This window comes from Heterodontus francisci, chromosome 19 (genome assembly GCF_036365525.1).
Source record: "Heterodontus francisci isolate sHetFra1 chromosome 19, sHetFra1.hap1, whole genome shotgun sequence".
Lineage (NCBI taxonomy): Eukaryota > Metazoa > Chordata > Chondrichthyes > Heterodontiformes > Heterodontidae > Heterodontus > Heterodontus francisci.
Window position 1 is genome coordinate 54,999,149 of NC_090389.1, and position 12,524 is coordinate 55,011,672.

The 12,524-nt window shown below is 41.7% G+C and overlaps 1 protein-coding gene across 20 annotated transcripts in view; it reads right to left on the reverse strand.

Annotated features, from left to right (window-relative positions):
- The window catches only part of slmapa (sarcolemma associated protein a), a 256,494-nt gene that overhangs the window by 9,536 nt on the left and 234,434 nt on the right, over nucleotides 1–12,524 (reverse strand). For all 20 annotated transcript variants that reach the window (XM_068051661.1, XM_068051658.1, XM_068051673.1 and 17 more), the window contains 2 exons: nucleotides 2,097–2,214; nucleotides 754–925 (listed from right to left, as the gene is read on the reverse strand). In XM_068051661.1, the coding sequence (XP_067907762.1) occupies nucleotides 754–925; nucleotides 2,097–2,214 (290 nt within the window). The remainder of the gene's footprint in view (nucleotides 1–753; nucleotides 926–2,096; nucleotides 2,215–12,524) is intronic.

The following is a 12,524-nucleotide window of genomic DNA, read 5'->3' on the forward strand; positions in this document are numbered from 1 at the left end:
ATCATCAGTGTAGAGGGTGGAGGGAAGGGGTGCACTTACAACTTTGGACAGTCTGGTTGCCTTGTGGGTGGGGGGGGGGTGGAGATCAGAATTCAAAGGTAAGTGTTTTTGGCAGTGGGGGGGGGGGGGGGGGCAGTGTGGCAGTTGTGGGGAACCAAAAACTTACTGTAGTTTGAAGCGGGCGTTACAATTTTATTTTGTAAATTTTGTGTGTGAGTGGCGGGGGAAGGTGGCTTTCACTTTAAAAATTCAAATTTGCCAACAGGGCTGACTGCCCTTTAAAAACTGCACCAGCGCCTAGGTAGCTGATGCCATTGCCGGACAGCCCGCCCACTCCACGTGATTCGGGGGCGGGGCAGGCCACTCTGGCTATTTAAATGAGTCGCTGAACGGGAGATCATGGCGGCTCTTCAGTGTGCAGGTCACCATTTTTTTGAGCTCGCCACCAGCAGCGACAGCAGGCTTTTAAAATCCAGCCCTAGGTCTCTGTTTTGGCCACTATTTCATTCCCTTTATATTGAACTTTGGCTTTAGCTCACTCGTTTTCTTTCCTACGGTATGTGCAGCTTATTTGGGTAACTTTCCCCACTGTGCCCTGATGTCTGTACTACTGTGCACATTTGATTGGAACGAGGAGTATAGAAAATCCCCACCCAATACCTAGAGGACTGTGTTGTATCTCTGGAATACTGAGACTACATATTTTTAAAGAAAATTATAGATAATGCTGTTCTTCTGTATATGCTACATTACCTGTTCCTGAAATTTCTGAGTCTCATTCTCAGCCTGTGCAAGTTGTACTCTCAGTCCATTTGTCGCCTGTACACTTTGCTCCTTTAACATTCCAACCTGAACTTCCAGCTCTTTGCGAGAAATTTCCAGTCCACTGACATCTTTGGCCAGCTTAATACTCTGCTGCTGAGCACTGTAACAGAATAATCGTAGGTTGTTTTTCAATGTTTTCCTCACTTATAACAGTGACATATTAAAGACTAATCCACTTACAACATAAAAAGGTTGATATCAGCTTCAACTGTTAAACATGCTTTTCAGATCTTTCTATAACAGTTAGCCATAGAATCATAGAGTTTTATAGCACAGTAGAACAATGAACCAACTACGTCTGTGCCAGCACTTTGCTAGAGCAATTCAAAACTAATCTGACTCCCCTGCTTTCTCCCTTACCTAATACCTTCCTCTGCTTTAAATAGTTATCTAATGTTCTGTTAAAAGATGCAATGATCTCTGCCACAGGAATAATTGAGGAAAATCCTAAAGAATCATCCGTGCATTTTTATCTGAGTGGTGGGATGCAAAATCACATAAAAACACCTTCTGAGTCAAATTCCACTTCACCCAGACCTGTTCCTTCATGTACACAAACTCAACCAGAGTTTCACCATAGGCGACTGACTGGTATTTAACAATACATGCTTCAAGCCTGCTAAACATGCAGTAGGAATACAAGGCACAGAACAATATTCTGTGACATGTTCTGCCAGTTTTTGACTGTCTCTTAATAAACACATATTTCATGCTCAGAAGAAGTCTGTACTCCCATTTTTTGCATTCTATTCCTCCAGAGTGAAGGGAGGCAATATACTTCCAAGCCTCTGGCAATGCCACTTTACAACTAGCCAGCAGACAGTATGTACAAGAATGATTGGGGGTTACAATTCCAAGTTTTTTTTCCATGCCTTGTGGGGATGCACCTCAACTTCCCCAAACAGCTTGGCTGAGACTCTGGGCAATTATAGACATGCAGCTGATACACAGTATATTAGTACATAAATGTGCTGTGCAACATGTACTTCATGCTCAGCAAATGCAAGGAAAGTTCTGAGAATAATTTTAAACATTAGCACTGGTTTAAAAACATTGAAACTACAATTACATTCTTTAAATCAGGTGATTAGAATGTGCTGAGTACATCACCTGAATTGAGCTGTTGGTGGGAAATGAGGTCACTATTTTTAATAAGTCAATTTAGTAGACCTATCTTTACAGTCAATATGGATCAGAAATGGAGACACCAAAAATAAAAGCAGAGTCTTGTAAACAGTAAAAATAAATAAGCAGCCATAGCTGGAACTTGCCATCGGAGCTCTTCCTCAAACTGCTGCAGTTTTTCTGTAAGAATAACTTTCTCTTGTCGAAGAGAATCACAATCATTCTGCAGGCTTTTGCTCTGCTTTTGCAATTCATCCAGTTTACCTACCAGCAACAAATTTGAAAATGATCAAAATAGGGCAACAGCAACAGAAAGTTCAATGATAATACATGTGTTCAATACAAAAGAACTTGCATCTCTCCAGTTAGGTCTGTAAATTCTACAAATTTAACTTTTCTTACAAAGAAAGAGTACATTGTCCATTATTGTTGCAAGTTATAAACAATTGCTTCATCATATGGGGAGGATCTTCTTGGAGTGGGGGGGGGGGGGTAAATAAAAATACAACACTTATAAATGAAGAAAACCTATTAGTGCTGTATGCAAATTAGTTGCTGTATTTGCCTTTGTAGCAGTCACTATATTTGATAAATAATTCATTGCCTGTGAAGTGCCTTGGGATATGCTGAGGATATGAAAGACACTATATTAATGCATATTTTTCTTCTCATAACTCAGTTTTCCTTATGGTACTTATAACTTAGGAACTCCTACACTTGTAAAACATGCTTGGTATCCCCAGTGATAACGTCTGTGTAAAACAATCATATGCTGCTGCTGAATAAGTGAATTTCCCCATCCGCAACTTAATTCCACTGTCGCAAAACATTTGTGTGCTTTTCCTTACCTGTCGAAGACTAATTTTTTTTGTTAGATAAAATAAAGTACTAACTTAAATGGGGACTCTGAACTATTCATAAAAACTGAAGCAGCAAAAAACCACAATTCTTGAATTTGCAACATGGAACTGAAACAAAATCCCAGATCTCAAAAATTATCAGGCTTTAAAATCCAAGGAGATACCTCCTTCTTCACTTGTGGACCCAATATCAAGATTAACAAAGTGAATATATTTACCATGAATAATACATTTTTAAAAATGAAGATTTTCATGCACAGTTAGCCAATCCTAACTTCACTGACTACACACTTCCAACTGAACAGGAAGTCTGGTTCTAATTGGTTATGAGTGATATCATGACATTTTTGGTAGAGGGAGTCAAAACAAAATACAAACACTAAAAATGTTATGGCCTTCTGGGACAATGGCCTCAGTTACAGGAGCACAAATTGGTCCACTTTGTTATTCAACTTGAAGTATTGACCAGAGAGAGAACTTCAGTGACCAGTCCAAAACAAAATGAAATTAAACAATTAAGTTTTCATACTCAACTGGATTTATAAAAAAAAAACGATTATATGTCAAAAGAAAACAAAATGAAAAATGAACATTCCTCATTGCACAAGTATTTTGGCAAGAATCTGATGATTTAAACTTTGTGCAGGATGATTCAGATTATGGCTGTTGGGCAGATTCCCTCCCATCCTGTAATGTCTGTTGAATGACATAGAACCAATGAAAGTCCCATCCAACTCTACAATTGTGCCAATTTTGACAAGACCTTAAATGGTAAAACTCTGTAATGAAACTCAGGTTCAACTAATAATTCATTGAAGGGGTAGAAATGATAGAAATTTATTCTCAAAGTCAATTTTCAGTTTTGAAAGTGGAACTGAACTCTGCAACAGTAAGTCATTCATTTCATTACACTGCTTGCTTTTTAACAAGTTAATTTTTCTCCTACTTTGTAAGTTATTCCAATTGTTTGAGGTAGAGCTGAATGGGCAGTTTACCTGTTGTCTGCCTACATTACTACTGAAGAGCCTTTCTCAAAGTGTTATAACTAACAGACAATCGCAGGGGACAACTTATATCTGTCCTGCACTAGTGGGGGGGGGGGGGGGGGGGGGTGCCATAGGATTCATTTTAATGCTTGGCAAAGGTGGATGGCAGTGCCATGCCAGCAGATTTTAACCGCTGGGCTTCATTTGAATGCTGCCGGTCAGCTGCTCACCCATTTCAGGTGGAAAGTGGCAGTTGGCTGATGGCAAACACATGGTTTATGTTTTTATGCCACTAACTAATGGCAAAATTAAGCTCAAGCATGGATCGCAGAGGTCTGAAGTGTGAGCACATAAACCTCATAGCACCCATTTTAGCCACTTTACATGGGAAAAATGCATAACATAAAGCAGTGACACGTTTTAGCTCTTATCTACATTTGACAAATTTGTTGCAAAACAATTATGGGGGTTTGCAGTTTTTCCATTTTACAAGGATGCATTGTACGGACCAATCTTTCTTTATTCTTTCATGGGATGCGGACATCGCCGGCAAGTCCAGCATTTGTTGCCCATCCCTAATTGCCCTTGAACTGAGAACTAGGCCATTTCAGAGGGCAGTTAAGAGTCAACCACATTTGTTGTGGGTCTGGAATCACATGTATGCCAGACCAGGTAAGGATGGCAGATTTCCTTTCATAAAGGACATCAGTGAGCCAGATGGGTTTTTACAACAATCGACAATGGTTTCATGGTCATGGCTTTTAATTCCAGATTTATTAATTGAATTTAAATTTCACCATCTGCCATGGTGGGATTCGAACCCATGTCCGCAGAGCATTAGCCTAGGCGTCTGGATTACTAGTCCAGTGACATTACCACTACGCCACTGGTCAATTGTGACCCTAGAAAATATAATTATCAAATCCTGCAAGAAGCTCTACAGAAAAAATATATTTTTGTAAATGACAGAAATACACTCTGTTTCATGTCCAGCATATTATCTGTTTCTGGATTATGTTAAATAGTTCCCACTCAGCCCTCTGTTTTGCTTTATGTGCCAAACCCAATTAGATTAGAGATGACTCAGTTGCTGAATTCATAAGGCAACACTGATATTTTGATGCAAAAACAGACATCTAACCCCAAGGCAGATTACTTTTCTTCATCCTAATGCACTAAATATGTTGTTTTGTAGGTTATATATACAGATTGAAGTATGCACTGCCCCATATACAGAATTAAAAACCCCAAGATGAATTGTACCCTCTTTTAAATTTACTCCAAAAAGACCTGAAATTAATCTAATGAGTCAAGAATCTTGTGAATTCTAAATGAATATACTATTGTGTAAAGTTGTGTTCAATCCCCACTTCATGTAATCCCCACATAATCTAGGTTGACAACTTCTGTGCAGAATGAGGGTGCTGTCTTTCGGGTAAGACATGAAGGCCAAGACCCTATCTGCAAGGTCAGGTGAACAGAGAAAATTCCACGACACTGTTCGAAGTGCAGTTGAAATCTCCTGGCGGCCGAGTTGACACTTATACCTCAGCCAACATCACCAAAACAGATTAACTAGTCATTACTAGTCTCATTAATGTTTGTGGCACCTTGCTGTGCACAATTAGCTGCTAGTGTTTGCCTATATATAGTAACACTGACTACATTACCCATGAAATGTTTGGAATGTTTTAAGGCCAGAGTTGAGAGAGGAAATGAAAAAACAAATCAGTAGCAAAGAGAGAGTATAGGAACAGACTGGCAGCTAAAATAAAAGGGAATCCAAAAGTCTTCTACAGGCATATAAATAGTAAAAGGCTGGTAAAAGGAGGAATGGGCCAATTAGGGGATTTACACATGGAATGGGTACTGTGAATCTGTCTTTACCAAGGAAGATGATGCTGGAGAAGTCATAGGTAGTTGAAACACTGGAGGGGCTAAGAATTGATAAAGAGGAGGTATTAGAACGGCCGGCTGTACTTAAAACCAAGTCACCAGGACTGGATCAGCCACATCTGAGGATGCTGAGGGAAGTAAGGATGGAAATTCAGGAGGCACTTACTCTTCCAATTCTCATTAGATATGAGATGGTGCCAGTGGACTGGAGCAACTCTTGTTCAAAAAAGTAACTACAAACCAGTTAGTTTAACTTGGGTGGTGGGAAATTTGTGCCACACAAGTGTCACGCAATAACTATCTCCAACAAGAGAGAATCTAAGCATCACCCCTTGACATTCAACGGCATTATCATCACTGAATCCCTGACTATCAACATCCTGGGGGTTACAATTGACCAGAAACTGAACTCGACCAGCCGTATAATTACCGTGGCTACAAGAGCAGGGCAGAGGCTGGGAATTCTGCAGCGAGTAACTCACCTCCTGACTGTCCAAAGCCTGTCCACCATCTATAAGGCACAAGTCAGGTGTGTGATGGAATACTCTCCATTTGCCTGGATGAGTGCAGCTCCGACAACACTCAAAAAACTCGACACCATCCAGGACAAAGCAGCCTGCACCACCGATGTATAGTAGCAACAGTGTGTACCATCTACAAGATATAATGCAGCAACTCACCAAGGCTCCTTCAATTGCACCTTCCAAATCCATGACCTCTACCACCTAGAAGGATAAGTGCAACAAATGCATGGGAACACCACCACTTGCAAGTTCCCCTCCAAGCCACACATCAACTTGACTTGGAACTATATCGTCATTCCTTCACTGCCGCTGGGACAAAAGCCTGGAACTCCCTTCCCAAAAGCACTGTGGGTGTACCTATACCATCTGGAGTGTAGTGGTTCAAGAAGGCGGCTCATCACCACTTCCTCAAGGGCAATTAGGGATGGGCAATAACTGCTGGCCTAGCCAGTGACACTTGCATCCCGCAAAAGAACAAAAAAAGAATCTCTAATCCAGGACAAAATTAAGAGTTATTTGGACAAATGTGGATTAATTAAGGAAAGCCAGCACGGATCTGTAAAGGGAAAATCGTGTTTAACTAACTTGATTGAGTTTTTTGGTGAGGTAACAGAGAGGGTTGATGAGGTAATGTGGTTGATGTAGTGCCACATAACCGGCTTGTCAACAAAGTTGAAGACCATGGAATAAAAAGGGACAGTGGCAGCATAGATGTGAAGTTGGCTGAATGACAGGAATCAGTAATGGTGAATGGTTGGTTTATCGGACTGGAGGAAGGTATTAGAACTTTTCTTGATCCGTATTAATGACCTAGACTTGGTTGTGCAGGGCACAATTTCAAAACCTGCAGATGACCCATAACTTGGAAGTATTGTGAACTGTGAGGAGGATAGTAAGAGGACACAGACAGGCTGGTGGAATGGGCGGACACGTGGCAGACGAAATCCCCTTTTGGCTGACTTGCGAAACGCACATGGGATAGCACCAAGCTGACCCTTATGACCAAGCTGATGGTTTACTGGAGCTGTGTTCTATGGCTGTGAAACATGGGCGACTTACAGCTCCCAGGAAAAGCAGCTCAATAATTTCCATCTTCGCTATCTGTAGTGCTTTATGCGTATATCCTGGTAGGACAAATTCACAAATGTGGCAGTCCTCTCAAAGGCAGAGCTCCCAGGTGTGTTGGCACTAATCAAACAGAGGTGGCTTCAGTGGATTGGATACGTCTGCAAGATGAAAGGCAGTTGCATACCCAAGGACCTTCTGTATGGTGAGGTAGCTGGGGCTAGATGACCAGTGGGGTGCCTAAAGCTTCATTTCAAGGATGCTTGCAAGTGTGACATGAAGCCCTAAATGTCAACTATCGCACCTGGGAGTCACTAGCCGGTAAAAGAGGGAAATGGCGACACATCCTGAGGACTGGCATGCACTACCACGATGACCAGCGGCTACAGCAGTTTGACAACAGGTGACAATACCAAAAACAACTCACAGCATCACTTGGCAGCTTCAAGTGTGGCACTTGTGGCAGAACCTGCTTCTCAGGGTTCTCAACCTGCCTTCACAGTCATCAGCAAGGATGCACTAAGAGAAGTCACCCCACCTAAACGGATTGTTTGCTGCATGACCATTATCTTTTGTAGATGGAAGGATGCCAACCATTAAATGAATACTTTCTATCTGTTTTCACAATGGATGGAGAGAACAAAATACCAAATGTACAAGGGAATTTAGAAGTATCAAATGGAGGAACTTAGTACATTTAATATTTCTAAAATAAATGTCAATGGATAAAATAATGGGACTTAACAACAACAACTTGCATTCATATACTGTCTTTAATGTAGTAAAATGTCCCAAGGTGCTTCACTGGAGGATTGGACATCATTGATATATATCTTCAGGACCTGGTGGTTCCTAGCCTAGGTAATTAAAATGGATTACGAAATCTATAAGTGCATTTGTCATAATTTTCCAAAGCAGGAATTGGGCCTATGGATTGGAAAATTGCATATGTCACTCCATTATTTAAGAGGGAAAGAGGGAAAATCCAGGTAACTACAGTACTGTCAGTGTAGCACCAATTGAGGAGAAGTTACTGGAATTTATCATCAGAGACAGCATAACTGAGCACTTGGACAAGTACCAACAGCTTATCAAAGAGGGTCAGCATGTATTTGTGAAGAGAATGACCATGTGTACTCATCTCATTAAATATTTCAAAGAGATCCCCAGCATGGTGGAGAGGGGAGAGTCTACGGATGCTGTCTATACAGATTTCTGGAAGGTATTTAAGATTGTGCGCACAAGATTAGTAGCAAAAATGCGAGTGATCTGATTTGGAGAAGATATAGGAACAAAGGAAATAGGAGCAGTAGGTCATTCGGCCCCTTGAGACTGCTCCGCCATTCAACTAGATCTCCTATCTCAAAGCCATTTTCCCGCACTATCCCCATATGCCTTGATACCTTTAATATCTAGAAACCTATCGATCTCTGTCTTCAACATACTCAATGACTGAGCCTCCACAGCCCTCTGGGGGAGAGAATTCCGAAGATTCACCACCCTCTGAGTTAAGAAATTCCTCCTCATCTCAGTCCTAAATGGCCTACCCCTTATTCTGAGACTGTATCCCTGGTATCAGACACCCCCCAACCAGGGGAAACAGCCTTTCTGGATCTACCCTGTCGACCCCATAAGAATTTTGTATGTTTCAGTGAGGTCACCTCTCATTCTTCTAAACTTTAGAGAATACAGGTCCAGCCTCCTCAATCTCTCCTCATCAGACCTTTGTTGCAGTCCCTCTCTGGCAAGTATATCCTTCTTCAGGTAAGGAGACCAAAACTGTACACAACACTCCAGGTGCGGTCTCACCAAGGTTATCCATTTTGGTCGGAAGAATAGAAAGGCAAATTATTATCTAAACGGAGAGAACTTCAGAGTGCTTCATTGCAGAGGGATTTGGGTGTCCTCGTGCATGATTCGCAGAAAACTACTATGCAGGTACAGCAGGTAATAAGGAAGGCAAACGGAATTTTGGCATTTATTGCTAAAGGATAGAGTATAAAAGTAGGGAAGTGTTGCTGCAACTGTACAAGGGATTAGTGAGACCGCAATAAAAACAAGAAATGCTGGAAATACTCAGCAGGTCTGGCAGCATCTGTGGAGAGAGAAGCAGAGTTAACATTTCAGGTCAGTGACCCTTCTTCAGAACTAGTGAGACTGCACCTGGAGTATTGCGTACCGTTTTGGTCCCTTTACTTGAGGAGGGATGTAGTTGCATTGGAGGCAGTTCAGAGGAGGTTCACTAGATTGATTCCAGAGATGAGGGGTTTGTCTGATGAAGTGAGATTGAGCAGTTTAGGCCTTTATTGTCTGGAGTTTAGAAGAATGAGGGGAGATCTAATTGAGGTATATAAGATGATTAAGGGGGCAAACAAATTAGACGTAGAGAGGATGTTTTCTCTGGTGGGGCAACCCAGAACAAGAGGTCATAGTTTTAGGATAAGGGGTAGCAGATTTAAAACAGAGGAGAAATTACTTCTCTCAAAAGGGTCGTGAGCCTGTGGAATTCACTATCACAGAATGCGGTGTTTGCCAGGACATTGAGTAAATTTGAGGAGATAGACAGATTTTTAATTAGTAATGGGTTGAAGGGTTATGGAGAACGGGCAGGAAAGTGGAGTTGAGGCCGAGATGAGATCAGCCATGATCGTATTGAATGGCAGAACAGGCTCGAGGGGCTGAATTGCCTACTCCTGCTCCTAGCTCTTATGTTCTATACAACTGAAGGGAGACATCTTTATTCCTGTACTCAAATCCTCTTGCAAATAAAGGCCAACATACCATTTGCCTTCCCAATTGCTTGCTACACCTGCATGTTAGCTTTCAATGACTCATGAACAAGGACACCCATGTCCTTTGCACATCAACACTTCCCAATCTCTCATCATTTAAGAAATACTCTGCATTTCTGTTCTTCCTACCAAAGTGGATAACGTCACATTTTTCCACATATTATTCCATCTGCCATGTTCTTGCCCACTCACTTAGCCTGTCTAACTCCCCTTGAAGCCTCTTTGCATCCTCCACACAACTCACATTCCCACCTAGTTTTGTGTTATCACCAAACTTGGAAATATTACATTCGATCCCCACATCCAAATCATTAATATAGATTGTGACTAGCTGCGGCCCAAGCACTAACCCTTGCGGTACCCCACTAGTCACAGCCTGCCAACCAGAGAATGATTCTTTTATTCCGACTCTCTGTTTTCTGTTTGTTAACCAATTCTCAATCCATACCAGAATATTACCCCCAATCCTATGTGCTGTAATTTTACTTACTAACTTCTTGTGTGGGATCTGAAAGCCTTCTGAAAATCCAAATACACCACATCCACTGGTTCTCCCTTATCTATTGTTAGTTAGATCCTCAAAATACTCCAACAGTTTGTTAGACATGATTGCCCTTTCATAAATCCATGTTGTCTCTGTCCAATCCTACCATTATTTTCTAAGTGTCCAGTTATCACATCCTTTATAACAGATTCTAGCATTTTCCCTATTAATGATGTCAGGCTAACAGGTCTGTAGTTACCTGTTTTCTCTCTCCTTCCTTTCTTAAATAGTGGGGTTACATGTGCTACCTTCTAATCTGCAGGAACCGGTCCAGAATCTATAGAATTTTGGAAGTTGACCACCAATGCAACCACTATATCTACACAGCCACATTTTTCAACAATCTGAGATGTAGATCATCAGGTCCAAGTGATGTACCAACTTTCAGTCCCATTAATTTCTCCAGTACTATTTTACTAATACTAATTTCTTTCAGTTCTCCATTCTCACTAGTCCCTTGGTTCTCTAGTATTTCTGGGAGGTTTTCAGCATCTTCCTCCACGAAGACAGACACATAGTATTTGTTTAGTTACTCTGCCATTTCCTGATTCCTCATTATAAATTCTCCTGCCTCTGCCTGTAATGAGGTCACGTTTGTTTTTGATAATTTTTCCTTTTTACATACCTATAGAACGTTGTAATTGGCTGGGAGGTAAATGTAGAAAAGAGAGTCGGGATAAAGGTTTTGTTCTCTGATTGGTGCAATGTTGGTGTTCTTCAGAGGTCAGCTTTTCACATATATATTAATAACTTGGATGAACAAATGCAGAGTTGTATATTCAAGTTTGCAGATGACACAAAGCACGGTAAATTATGTGTATGGAAGCGAGAAGACGACAAAGGAACACAGACAAAATGGAGTGGGTAAAATTATGATAGATGTTGAGCTCAGTGTGGAGAAGTATGAGGTAATCCACATTGGATCCAAAACAGACAAATCAAAATATTTTCTTGATCGTGAGAGACTTACAGCCGTGGAGGAGTAAAGAGATTTAGGTGTCCACATACTTAAATCACTATAAACTAGTGCACTAGTACAAAAAGTAATTAAAAAGCTAATGGAATATTGTCCTCTACCTTAAAGAAGCTGGAACTCAAAAGAGAGGAAGGCAACATCCTGGGGGGTTACCATTGACCAGAAACTGAACTGGACGAGCCACATAAATACTGTGGCTACAAGAGCAGGTCAGAGGCTGGAAATTCTGCAGCGAGTAACTCACCCCCTGACTCCCCAATGCCTGTCCACCATCTACAAGGCACAAGTCAGGTGTGTGATGGAATACTCTCCAGTTGCCTGGATGGGTGCAGCTCCAACAACACTCAAGAAGCTCGACACCATCCAGGACAAAGCAGCCCACTTGACTGGCACCCCATCCACCACCTTCAACACCGACGCACAGTGGCAGCAGTGTGTACCATCGACAAGATGCACTGCAGCAACTCACCAAGCCTCCTTCAACAGCACCTTCCAAACCCACGACCTCCACCACCTAGAACGACAAGGGCAGCAGATGCATGGGAACACCAACACCTGCAAGTTCCCTTCCAAGCCACACAGCACCCTGACTTGGCACAATATCACCATTCCTTCACTGTCGCTGGGTCAAAATCCTGGAACGCCCTTCCTAACAGCACTGTGGGTGTACCTACACCCCAAGGACTGCCGCAGTTCAAAATGGCAGCTCACCACCACCTTCTCAAGGGCAATTAGGGATGGGCAATAAATGCTGGCCTAGCCAGCAACATCCACATCCCACGAATGAATTAAAAAAAAGCGATGCTTCAGTTGTATAGCGCCTTGGTCATAACCCAATTGGAGTACTGCATTTCATTTTGGGCACCAAACCACAGGAAAGATTGTTGTTGGAAGAGTACAATACAGATTCACCAGAACTATACCAGGGCTT